The sequence below is a fragment of the Lynx canadensis genome, chromosome B2, assembly GCF_007474595.2.
Source record: "Lynx canadensis isolate LIC74 chromosome B2, mLynCan4.pri.v2, whole genome shotgun sequence".
Classification (NCBI taxonomy): Eukaryota; Metazoa; Chordata; class Mammalia; order Carnivora; family Felidae; genus Lynx; species Lynx canadensis.
Genome location: NC_044307.1, coordinates 58651720 through 58665663, shown reverse-complemented (window position 1 = coordinate 58665663; position 13944 = coordinate 58651720). Strand labels below are relative to the sequence as shown.

Sequence of the window (13944 nt, the reverse complement as noted above, 5' to 3'; positions counted from 1 at the left end):
GAAAACATAGGCCTCGGGACACCTGGGTGACTCAGTCTGTAAAGCATCTGACTCTTGATTCGGGCTCAGGTCATGATCTTGCAGTTCCTGAGATTGAGCCTGTGTTGGGCTCTACGCTGATGGTGTGGAGCTTGCTTGAGATTCTGTCTCTCCCCCCCCTCTCTGCCTCTCCCTCTCCCTCTCTCTCTCTCTCTCTCTCTCTCTCTCTCTCTCTTACTCTCTCAAGATAAACATTTTAAAAAAATAAAAGAAAAAGAAAATAAATAAAGGGACACCTGAGTGGCTCAGTCGGTTAAGCATCTGACTTCGGCTCAAGTCATGATCTAGCAGTTGGTGGGTTCAATCCCCGCATCAGGCTCTACACTGACAGCTCAGAGCCTGGAGCTTGTTTCGGATTCTGCGTCTCCCTCTCTCTCTGCCCTTCCCCCACTTGTGCTCTCTCTCTCTCTCAAACATAAATAAATCTTAAAAATAATAAAGAAAGAAAGAAGAGAAATAAGTACAAAATGAGGGAATGAGAATTCCTGTTGTTTTCTGTCAAGTCATCATGCAGGAAGAAAAGAATTCTAGAACTATATGTTTCTTGAGAACTTGCCACCTTTTTCGTAGATTCTCGAGATAGTGAATAGATGCAAATATCCATGGCATTAGTGGCATTAGTGCCACACACAGCCTAGGCAGAGAGATAATTCGTGCCATCATATCACTATCTATGTGCTCCATTATGATGAGCTCTCTACAGAGGACATGTGTAGATCAGACTTACTTCTCCAGGTCTGACCACTGACAGCCTCCATAGAAACAGTTTAGATGATCACCACTTCTCCTGGAAGGGCCCTATCATGTTTAGAATATTACATGAGGAGGCTTTATTCTTAAAATATCAAGGCTTAGGCTACATCCTTTTTAGATCACAAGGTTCATATGAGACTGTATAAAGCTTTGGTCATGTGAACCATCAATAATCTTCAGGGTTTGGAAGCCCAAGGGATATTTCACCAGACTACTATTCCAAAATCCTGATTTCTTATCTGATGGAGTTTTTCAAGAAGGATGGAATTTTATGTTCATAGGAAAAAAGAAATGCAGAAGTACCTAGATAAAATGCATTTTCAAAGGAATGTTATCTTTTAGGGTTTTTTTTTCCAACAAATGTTTACTGACCACCAACAATGTAACTATGTTCTAGACATCATACTAGCCATGGCCATTCAGTAGAGAGTGGTCAGAGGCACTTTTGTTATGCTGGTAAAGACATGTAAATCCATTTGGTATACAAACAGTCATACAATAACAATTCTAATTATTGATATGGACTCTATAGATATTATAGAGGAAATTCTAGAAAAACTAGAAATAAAATATGTAGTCCAATTTTGAATCATAAAACTATCTCAATATTATATACTTTATGTCAAAGTATTCTTAATATTTGATCTCTGATCATTAACAGATTCTTTTATTATTATTATGGGTGAATGATATCATTCTTCAAAATATTCTCAGATTCAGACTGACACTAACTTTACCTTTCATCTCCCAGTCCAGTTAGCTAACCACATGCAGAAACCTGCAAGTATCCTTTACAGGACAGCAACATTGAATCAACAACTTGGAAGGTTTTTTCCCCTTATCTAACCAACAAGTTCTCCCAACATGGGAGAAATATACTAACTAGATGTAAATTATTGGTTATTGGTTTTGTGACTGGATGTTGATTTGTTACTTGAGACCTGAGAATTTTATATAGTAAAATTTTTATAGAATTGGAAATTATGTAAATGATGCAAAAGCTTGCCAGAAAGCAGAAATTATTGAAAGAGAACTTCAGTGTAGTGAACCTTTCCTAATGAAACATGATAGTTCCAATTAGCATAAATCGAATGTTTCACTTTATATGAAACTGGGAAGAGTTTATTGCTTCTTAGAACTGTAATTGATGGGGTAACTAAGCCTATACTACTTAGAAACAGATTTGCTTGGTGGTTTTATATTGGATGTTCTGCCTGATGTTTCCTTTATAATTCTACAAGAACACCATGTCATGAATTTAGCGTAACAATCATCTGAACTGTTTCTTCCAATTATCAAAATTATCAAAAAGATATTTCAATTTAAGAAGGCATATATCACCCTGAGAAAATTTTCAAAGAGTGTTAAGCTACAGGTAGGTAAACCCACTATTATAAAATGGCAAAATTAGCATATATAAGTCATGAGTATGTGACTTGTGAGTTGCATTAAGACCCTGCCATTAGAAGATACCCACCCCTACACACACACACACACACACACACACACACACACACAATTGTTCTAATATTCTGCTGTTGCTGACTTAATAATTAACCATTTTTTAGCAAGGGGATCTATATTTTCATTTGCACTGGCCCCCACAAATTAGGTAGACAGTTTGCTATATAAACAATAAAATAGGGGGTCGTGGGTGGCCCAGTCCATTGAGTGTCCAACTCTTGATTTCTGCTCAGATCATGGTCTCATGGTTGAGTGAAATCAAGCCCCGCTTGCAGCTAGGCCATGACAGCACAGAGCTTGCCTGGGACTCTATTTCTCTCCCTGTCTGTCTCTCTCTGCCCCTCCCCTGCCTGCACTGCATACGCACATTCTCTTTCTCTCTCTCAAAATAAACAAACTTAAAAAAATAAACAAAAAATTAATAATGTTTTTTGATAGTGTTGGAAAAATTCAAGCTGTCAGTTATTTTAGTAAACTTTAGGAGTAAACTACTAGTTCTAAGAGGAAAGTAGATCAAACCACAGAATTAGATTGATATGAAACTGTGACAACTGGGAATTTTGGGTTTTTTTTTTTTTTTTTGCTATATTACACACTCATCACCTCAAGTAGAAAGTAAGGATGAAGTACATTATGTCTTCAAATGTTACTGTCAATAGAAACATTGTTTTGCTCAGATCTTACCATGTTGATAGTGATTATTAAATTTAATTGATAGTGATATCCATTAGGCTATTAGAATAAAAGAATGTTTTTATTACCTAAAACAATCAACTGTAGGGTAGAACTGTTCATAACAAATGTTGAAGATGTAATAAGAGGTAAAACATATAGCACAATGATTATGTGTGTGGATTCTGGAGTCTTAGTGCCTACATATAAATCTAGTCTCTGCCATTTTTTTAGGTCTGTGACTAGAGAATTAGAAGGACTATGGGATAACACTAGTTATCCCATAATCATAATTTCTTACTTAGTTGAGATGATTTAAGAGTAATTCTGTCTCAGGAGAGACTCATATTTCCAATTTCTTACTCTACATCCATATCTGGATAGCTAATGAGCCTATCAAGCTTAAAGTACTTTAGGGGGCTCTTGGGTGACTCAGTCAGTTGAGCATCTGACTCTTGATTTCAGCTCAGGTCATTATCTCCTTGTTGGTAGGCATGGAGCCTGCTTGGGATTCTCTCTCTCTCCCTCTTTTTCTGTCCCTCCCCAACTTGTGCTTGTGGTAGCTCACACACTCTTTCTATCTCAAAACAAATAAATAAATAAACATTTAAGTATTAAAAAAATACCAGTGTTCTTCACCAGTGTTCTTCAAATTAGTAAGTTGCACCACTACGCACATCACTGATAGGAACAAAAACTTAGGAATCATTGATTTTATATATATATATATATCTATATATATATATATATATATCTATATATATATCTATCTATCTCACAGCTTCCATTCTTTCCTGTACTCCAGACTCCCTTAAGAGTCTACTATCTACAAAACATTAACTTAATCCTTTCATAATATAAATCAAACTGTATCTTTTTTCCTAAATATTAAATACTCCAATGGCTTTCCATAACTCTCGTAATTAATTCCAAATACAAGAAACACATTATCTTACCTATCTTGCCTATGTCTGTGACCTCACTTCCATCCACTGATGGCCTTCCGTTCATCTCTTTATTCATATCCCCCATCTTGCTGTCTTTCAAACATGCAATGCATGTTCCTGTCTCAGGGCCATTATACCCCTCTTCTGTTTGCTTTGAATGCTCTTTTCCTCAGAAATTCACATTCAGATCCCTGATCAGAAAAGACTTCCCTGGCCACTCCCTTTAAGAGTCCTCCCTATTTGTCCTTATTATTTATCTCGCAAAATTTTGTCTTTAAGCCACTTATTACTAATTAGTATTAATTAATTAATTCTGATTCCTATACTAAAAGATAAGCTATGTAATGAAACAAACATTGCATATCTTGTTAGTTATTTTATTCCAAGCACTTGCAACAATCACTGACACTTAGAAACTTATCATGAAATATTTGTTGAGTAAAGACATAGAAGGCTACACAGTGACCATGGAAAGTGGATGACCATATTCTCATAAAGGTTTGATTCAAAAGATCCTATTTGCATTTTTCTCCTCAAATATAGATTCAGAAAGAAAAATATTTTTTAAGTCATGAAGTTTTGTAGAAATGGCTATCTTTGTCATGGCACATATTACATTTCAATAACTATCAGCAAGTAAGTTATTATGCTATTCATAGTAGGTACTCAATACATATTTGATAGATGAATGATGAGTGAATGAGAGATATATTGGCAAAATAAGTAAATTAGGGTAACTGAAGTTAGGAAAGAAATATAACTTTAATATTTGCTGAATTAAAGCAAATTTAAATATTTGAAATACTTATACCCTTCAGTGTAATCCTGCAGTTATGGGAAAAGAAATATTCAACCATTTATGGTTTAGTTTTCTTGTAACATTACCAAGTGAGGGAGAGATTGATACCAACCAATACTGGTTGATACAGCAATAACTTCTAAATTTTTCCTAGAATAATACAAATTTACTTTTCATTCATATGAAGTCCAAGTGAGTGTTTCTGATTTCAGATATTCTCCTTCAAAGAAAGATCTATGGATCTGGGCTACTTCCTTTTTGTGACTCCTCTATCATTAATATGTGTTTTCTGAAGTCGCCACATGGAAGAAGAGGCTGGAGGTTCATGCATAGCAGACTCTTGTCAATCAATCTGAAAGTGACATACTTCATGATCATTCACATTTCATTGATTAGGAGTAAATGACGTGGTCTCACATAAACACAAGAGTAAAACATGTCCAAGAGGAAGAAGAAATAAGTTTAGTGAACATGTAGTAAGCTTTGCCATGCAGTTTTGAATTTAAGGAAAATATAGAAGTTTCTCTAGGATAAATTATGTTAGTGTGTGTGTGTGTGTGTGTGTGTGTGTGTGTGTGGAGGAGGAGGAGAGAGAGAGTTCAAACAATTAAAATACTGAAATAAATTTGGAGGAACATTTAATTTTAAAAAAGGCTCTATGATTTTAATTGCTGGTACTTGGGAATATAATAAGACATTTCTTATCAAGCTCAAAATTAGGAAAATAAATTCACCTTTGAGACTTAAATACTGAGAACAGCACATGATGGATGTGAGCCTAGGCATACAACATAGGAAAGAGAAAGTATGGCTTCCCACCAGGAAGAATGGATGTATTAACATATCCAGTGATATAATAGTCAACAATATTAGAGAACATATCAGAACCATAGAGACAAATGTTAGTAGTTCCAATGTAAAGTTGTCTAAAGATAGATATTTAGTCTATGAATATCAGGTATTCCAGATCATTCTTATGGCAGTATCTTAGCCTTACGTCATTAAGTATTTGAATCACCTTGTTTTACATGTTCTGATCTAGTGTACCTCAAGGATATCTGTGATTCTTATGTAGCAATGGTGACATGGGGAAAACTTGTTGATCATGGGGCTTTGAGGATCCCTTAACCCCATGGTAGTGATTTCTCAAGGTAGTTGATAATAACTTCTGATTATGATTTAGTAGGAAAATGTTGGTCGTGCAAATATTTTTGTGCTATGTAACAGCTATATTTTCACCATAATCTATTTGCATTCTGATCTCTATCCTAGTTCCATGTGTACTTTCAACAATCTTTGAATTCTTTCCAAGCCTTGCTGCTTACCCTTGAGTAGAGAAAAAGACAAATCTCTTGGTCCTTAATATGTGGAATCATAAAACATATGTTTTTCTTGCTGTTTCTTCTATCGCTTCTAGCTTCACTTTTTACCATTTTCTACATGTTAGATTTTTTTTTAATTTTTTTTAACGTTTATTTATTTTTGAGACAGAGAAAGACAGAGCGTGAACAGGGGAGGATCAGAGAGAGGGAGAAACAGAATCCGAAACAGGTTCCAGGCTCTGAGCTGTCAGCACAGAGCCCGACACAGGGCTCAAACTCACGGATCGCGAGATCATGACCTGAGCTGAAGTCGACCGCTCAACCGACTGAGCCACCCAGGCGCCCCTACATGTTAGATTTTTTTTTTTAATTTTTTTTTTCAACGTTTTTTATTTATTTTTGGGACAGAGAGAGACAGAGCATGAACGGGGGAGGGGCAGAGAGAGAGGGAGACACAGAATCGGAAACAGGCTCCAGGCTCCGAGCCATCAGCCCAGAGCCTGACGCGGGGCTCGAACTCACGGACCGTGAGATCGTGACCTGGCTGAAGTCGGACGCTTAACCGACTGCGCCACCCAGGCGCCCCATGTTAGATTTTTTAAAGCAGTTATAAAACATCAAGAATTCTCTGACCTTATAAAAACTTTCAGGTGTTAATTGAAAGTGAATACAGAATTTATAACTCTGAAACAAATGAAAAAAGGATATCTAAAGTAAAATTTACATTTTGTGCAAATTATATGAAATCTTGAACAAATACTAGCCCAGTTAAGTAAGGATACCTGTTGAATGTGTCCTTAGTGTTAGGAAATAGGCATGCATTACTATTTTTAAATAATATTTGAATTGTATTTTCATAAAGTTCAAAATCTACAAATAGTGTAACTAAGTGTTAATTCTATATTTAAAGGAAAATCCCCAGATATATTTGTACTTATTTATGTATGTATCACAATTCTCTTCCCATAAGCTAAAAACAATTTCTTTATGCAGAAATTATCTTGTAAGTTTATGGCAGAAATAGGCTATTCACATAAACCTAAATCTATAAGGATCATTGCTCCGTAAGCCAATACAAATTAAAATGATTCAAACATCACAAGAAAATGTTTTCAAATTATCTGTTGCATATACTGCATTTTACATTTGCTTCCAACTAAATATGACATTTAGAGTGGAAGAGTTTATAATTTGTAACGAAGCTTTTAGATCCATATTGACTACCATACAGCACAAATTCTTCCTTGGAAAAAAAAATACCCTCAAAGGAAATGTGAAATAGTATTTTGGCTTAAAATTAAAGAAATTAAGAATACATTTAGGCATTTAATTGAGCATATCCAAAATTTGAAGGATTAATTTTGAAATACAGATAAAATTTACCCTAAAGACTTTATTTTCAAGCAAATTAAGGTGATGATTTGAGCTATCGAATATGACAAGAAAATGCCTCAAAACTAACTTAAAAACTTCTCTCTTGGTGACAAAGAAACTGTGAACTTAGTTATTATAATTATTGTTTGCAGGCCTGCTCCACTGGGCTTTTTTGTGGTGCTGAAATAAGCAGAATTACCTGTTTACCTCTTGTCTCTCAAAGAACGGATGTCATTTCTACACAAACATATACAGTATCTGCTTCTGACACTTCAATCAGTAGCTTTCCATCAGCAAGGGCTACAAGACTGTGGACCATCATGAATACTAACCCAGATGATCCAGGTAAGTAGATGAAAATAAGATATATAAAAGATTGAATTTGATGTGTATTGAAACTTATTTTCTGACTTATTTCAAATCTTTATTTTTCTGAGATACATAATTTTTCAGGAGTATAAAATTATTTTAGAATTCTTGTTATGTTTCAGTTTTAAGTTTTGGTTTAAGAATATTGATGTTCTTTTCTAATAAATACTCTTTCTTAAACAGTGAAAAATGTTTATTAATATTTTTATTATGATATGTAAATTTTGGTAGATAACTGGATTCCAGTCCCAGCTGATTTTAACTATCCATAAAACTTATTTAAAAAAACTTGTAGGGGCGCCTGGGTGGCGCAGTCGGTTAAGCGTCCGACTTCAGCCAGGTCACGATCTCGCGGTCCGTGAGTTCGAGCCCCGCGTCGGGCTCTGGGCTGATGGCTCGGAGCCTGGAGCCTGTTTCCGATTCTGTGTCTCCCTCTCTCTCTGCCCCTCCCCCGTTCATGCTTTGTCTCTCTCTGTCCCAAAAATAAATAAACGTTGAAAAAAAAAAATTAAAAAAACTTGTAATACTTACTTTATTCTATCTTTATTTAACATTCTCTGAATCATTATATATAAATTTATATTCCTATCAATTTATTGGAATTTTTTTAATCTGCATTTTTTCCAATTTTGAAGTATTTTGACATCTTGAGTATGTTTCAATATGTCTTATTTAATTTACTAAATCAAATGATGCTATATTGTAAATAGTATATCATATGTTAAATTCCAAATTAATTCTTTTTATGGTCAGTGTCACTCAGGATAATAAGAATGAGAATTATACCCCTTAACAAGGTATTCTTTGCTTAGGAAAAATATTTTTGAAGGCTACTGGATATTATAAGCAGGCAGGTAGTCTTCCCTATTTTTTGTCTTTGTAATTTCTGTTCTTTTAAAGACTTAAATTGAAATATAATATTATCAAATATAAAGTATACTGTGCCTATTTAGAAATTAAAATAATATTTCTAATATTTTTTAACCACTATGTTATATATTCATTGAGTCTATCAGTGACAAAGTTGTAATTTTTCATGTTTTATTATTCAAAGGAGTCATTTGGTGTCAATTCTTTCTTTTCCCTCTGTGCATATTCATTGCTTGTATGTATAAGTATAAATATGTGAAATAAATAAAAATGTTTATGAAATAAATACAAAATTTAATATAACATAAATTATATATATTGCTTTTCTTTATAACTGAAGTATAATTGATACAGAATATTCTATTATTTTCAGGTATACATCATAGTGATTTGATATTTCTATACATTATTAAATGATCCCCATGACAAATCTTGTTGCCACCTAACACCATACATAGTTGCTACAATATTATTTATATTCCCTGTGCTGTACATTACATTCCCATGACTTACGCATTTTATAACTGGGAGTTTGTACTTCTTAATCCCCTTTATCTATTTTTTTCCACCCTGCTTATCTCTCCTTTCTCTGCTAACCAAGTTTATTCTCTATCTATGAGTATGTTTCTCATGGTATTTTTTGTTTTGTTTGTTCAAGTATTTTTAGATTCCATATGTAAATAATATCATACAGTATTTGTCTTTCTCTGACTTATTTCATTGAGCATAATACTCTCTAGGTTCATCCATGTCATCACAAGTGAGGAGCTTCCATTCTTTTTTATGGCTGAGTAATATTCCATTGTGTATATATAACATCTTTATCCATTAATCTATCAATGGACATATAGATTGAATCCATATCTTGGCTATTGTATACAATGCTTCAGTGAACATAAAAGCATATGTATCTCTTTGAACTGGTGTTTTCATTTTTTCCAGATTGATTTCCAGAAGTGGTACTGCTGGATTGTATGGTATTTCTAATTTTTAATTTTTTTAAGGAAATTCCATATTGTTTTCTACAGTGGCTGCACCAATTTACATTTTCACCAACAGTGTACAAAGGTTCCTTTTCTACAAATCTTCACCAACACTTATTATTTATTGCCTTTTTTGATAATAGTCAATCTGACATACTTGTGGTGATATCTCATTGTGGTTTTGATTTGCATTTCTGTGATGATTAATGATGTTGAGTATTTTTTCATGTGCCAGTTGGCCATCTGTATGTCTTCTTAAGAAAAATGTCTATTTAAGTCCTCTGCACATTTTTTTTTAAGTTTATTTATTTTGAGAGAGAGCGAGAACAAGCAATCAGGGGAGCTGCAGAGAAAGAGAGAGAGAGACAATCCCAAGCTCCCTGATGCAGGGCTTGAACTCACAGTGAGATCATGACCTGAGCCAAAACCAAAAGTTAACTGACTGAGCCACCCAGGTGCCCCTGCCCATTTTTAAATCAGATTACTTGTTCTCTTGATATTTAAGTTGTGGATTTCTCTATATATTTTGGATGTTAACCCCTTATCAGATGTGTGATTTGCACATATCTTCTCCCATTCAGTAGGTTGCTTTTTTTGTTTTGTTTATGGTTTCCTTTGTTGTGTAAAGGCTTTTAAGTTTGATGTAGTCCCATTTGTTTATTTTAACTTTTGTTGCCCTTGCCTAAGGAGTCTGGTCCCAAATAGTATTGCTAACACTGACATCAAAGAGCTTACTACCTATTTTTTCTTCTAGTTTTATGGTTTTCAGTCTTATATTTAAATCTTTACACCATTATATGGTGTAAAGTAGCAGTCCAGTTAATTTTCTTCATGTAGCTGCCCAGTTTTCCCAGCACCGTTTATTCATTTAAAGACTATATTTTCCCTATTGTATATTCTTGCCTCCTTTGTCAGAGATTAATTGACTACATATGAGTAGGCCTATTTCTGAGCTCTCTACTCTAATCCACTGATCTATATGTCTGGTTTTATGCCAGTACCATGCTGTTTTGATTATGATAGCCCTGTAGTATAGTTTGAAATTAGGGCACAAAATACCTCCAGCTTTGTTCTTTCTCAAGATTATATAGCACAATTTGTTTGACTTTGACCCTCAAATGGAGTGTGAATAATGGGAGTCTTTGCATTTATCCAGTTTGTGAAGTTGCTAAACTTACCCATACACTTCCATTAGAAATATAACCTACAGAGCCATTTGTCTGCAAATAATTGATATGAGGAGGCAGGGCAGTTTGCAGAAGACTCAGCCCAGGGCCAAAGTTGTTCATTTTTAATTCACTTTTCTGATTCTCTTTTTGTTTCTTTTTCCTCTTTGAAGGTCCAAAACAGATAGACATTATCAAGCATGATGTTCTCCCAACTACTATTTTAGCAACATTAAGCATTGGCATATCTTTTGAAAGCTATTTACTCAAAGAACTGATTTCCACTAGAGAGCTTTCAGCAAAACGCAGTCTTCCTTCTTCCACAGATGTTTCCTCTTCTCAATTTCTGAATTTTGGTGTTCATGACTCAGCACAAATTGTCTGGGGCAAAACGTCTGTATCACATATGCCTATCCAAACTTCAGCAGCCACAGCAGGATACTTTTTCCCCAGTATGGAAGACAGGACCCCATTTATCATTTCTTCTTTCATGTCAGATTTTATTTTTCCTACAGAATCTTTATTTTTTGTGAACAATGAGACTATTGCCTTAACTACTACCACAGTGAGTTCAGTAATTACTGGCATTCCAGGAGCTGATATTAAGTTAAAGAGGCACTCATTACTCTCCCATGGATTCCTGCTCACAACCACTTCTACAAGTGTACCTCCGGTTGTTTCTATGGGGGCTCAAGAGGATATTGAAGAATTTTCAGCTGTTTCCCTAATTTCAAGAAGAGAGTACTGGAGATTGCTGAGCTCCTCAATGTCTCCCCTTTCTCCTGCTAAGATAATTATATCTAAACAGGTAGCCATCTTAAACTCATCAACTCTGCACCAATTCATTACACAAGCCTCCATTCCCAGTGAATACCAGGTTATTACTGAAGCATCTAGCAACCAGAGACTCACAAACATCAAATCACAGGCTGCTGATTCTTTAAGTGAATTAAGCCAAACATGTGCAACATGTTCTATGACTGAAATAAAATCCTTTCGTGAATTCTCAGATCAAGTTTTGCATAGAAAACAGTCCCACTTCTATGAGACATTCTGGATGAACTCAGCGATATCAGCCAGCTGGTATGCACTAATGGGAATTCAGACTATCACTTCTGGGCATCCATTGTCTTATGCTACTGAAATAACGCCATCAGTGGCATTCACAGAACTGTCATCTTTATTTCCTTCTAAAAAGAGTACAAAAAGAAGGATTTTATCCTCATCCTTGGAAGAATCCGTTCCCCTATCAAGTAATTTGGATGTTAATTTATGTTTATTTAAGAGTTATTTATCCATTGTCCCTTTACAAAGTGTCTCTTCAGCCTTGATGATTTCTGATTTGACTTCAAAACTGACTACTGATGATCCTTCTGTGTCAGAGAACATTTTAAAACTATTGACAATAGGACAACATGGTATAACCGTGGGCCCCACTGAGATACTGAATCAAGACAATTTATTGGGTATGCAAGAGAGTAAAGGATCTCATAATCAGTTCAAACTTCACACACATGACAGTTCTCTAGATTTTGAATTAAATTTACAAAATCATCCAAAAACTATATATTCAGGTGACCTCAAAAACAACCTGCCACCTTATATAGACTCTGTGTCTGACTTTTCAGAGGTAACCTCTAATATCGCATTTTATGCAGTTTCAGGAACTCAATCGTATCCAATACAGGCCTCTTTTCCCTTGTCTGTTCTTGTGCCAGATTGGACATATTATACAGATTATCTGACCCTAACATCTGATTTAAAAGAAGAGCTTACAACTTCTTCAGAGTGGCCGAAATGGGAACTTCAGCCTAGTGTGCGTGATTGGGAATCTTCTGCTGCAAGCCAGAGGCTATCCATCACTAGATCGCTTACTTTGTCTTCACTGGAGTTCATTCCAACACCTCTTCAGCTGACGATTTCTGGTGAGTTTCTCAGTTTCAGTTCAGTAAGCTTTTGGAAATGAGTTTCTTTTCTATAGTGAAGAAAGAGCCTGTCGTGGTCACCGGGTGCTCTAAACAGCCTCTTTGTAATCAGGGTAGCAGCAAGTTCAATGGGGATGGCACCTTGCTGTTGTACCTGACACAGATGTTTATTCTTTATGCACTGCCACAAAGGCTACCAGATCAATACAGGAGTATGTTGGAGACAGCTACACTGCTGGAAAGCAATCAGAAACTGAACTAGTTCAATTCATTACAATAGATCTTTCAAACTTTAGGAATAACTTTTATTATTCTCATTTCTTGAAATAGAATCTTTGTCAGGTGGAACACAATATAACATCACTTTCTAACATTTTTTTTTCAGTGCTGGTATTTTTTTTTTAATGGGAAGATGAAGCAATCAAGGGAACTTTATTGAGTGTTGCCATTCTACATAGCGTGGTTTATCATTATTTAATGCAAAGCTGTGATGCTTTCATTATGTATAACTCAGAATGTAAATGAAACTCATGACCTTTACTTAACAAAAAAATATATATAAATTGACACAAGATAGTATCCCATGTGTAAATTTAAATTCAGTCTTGAAATAATTAATGAAAAGCCACTTTTCTTAGATAGCTATTCTTACTTTAAAGCATTTTAGAAATTATTAGTCTCCTCTACCCTTGTAATTACTGTCAAATCGGGAAACATGCAGAAAAAAAAACCTTCAATAATTATATTTAGCAGAAAGAGAAGGTATTTTTCATTATTTAAAGAAGTTCTATCTTGTGGAATTTCAAGTGTAATTGTGGTAGTGAAGTTGATTTCCCCTCAATAAGAAATGTATAGGTTTCATGTGTTATATATGTATATTTGTAGATTTTGTGTGTATGTTTCAGAAGAATCACATATCAGTGTTTAAAATGTTTAGGTGTGTAATTTGTGGCTGGCAACTCAATAATACAAAAGACCAAATCTTATATTTGGTGTGTGTAGTGTGATATGTTCCTAAAAATAACATAAATTTTAATTACAAATTTAAATGTAGTATTTTCCGTGTGCTTTTACAAGACAATAGCTTGTTGTGTAACTGTTAAGAACCATCAGTAATACCCAACACATCACTTCTCGCATATAAGGTTCTTAACAAATTCAGCAGAGTTACATCTTCTCCTCTCATACAGTTAGTCCCATAGCTATCCCTCGAATATAATCAGGACACAAATTCTCCATTTCCAGGAAATAAAACCCTAAG

The 13944-nt window shown here is 34.7% G+C and overlaps 1 protein-coding gene across 1 annotated transcript in view; it reads left to right on the top strand.

The window, feature by feature from the left end:
* The window catches only part of EYS (eyes shut homolog), a 1650074-nt gene that overhangs the window by 858142 nt on the left and 777988 nt on the right, over positions 1–13944 (top strand). The window contains exons 24-25 of the mRNA XM_030315776.1: positions 7523–7715; positions 10932–12683. Of these exons, the coding sequence (XP_030171636.1) occupies positions 7523–7715; positions 10932–12683 (1945 nt within the window). The remainder of the gene's footprint in view (positions 1–7522; positions 7716–10931; positions 12684–13944) is intronic.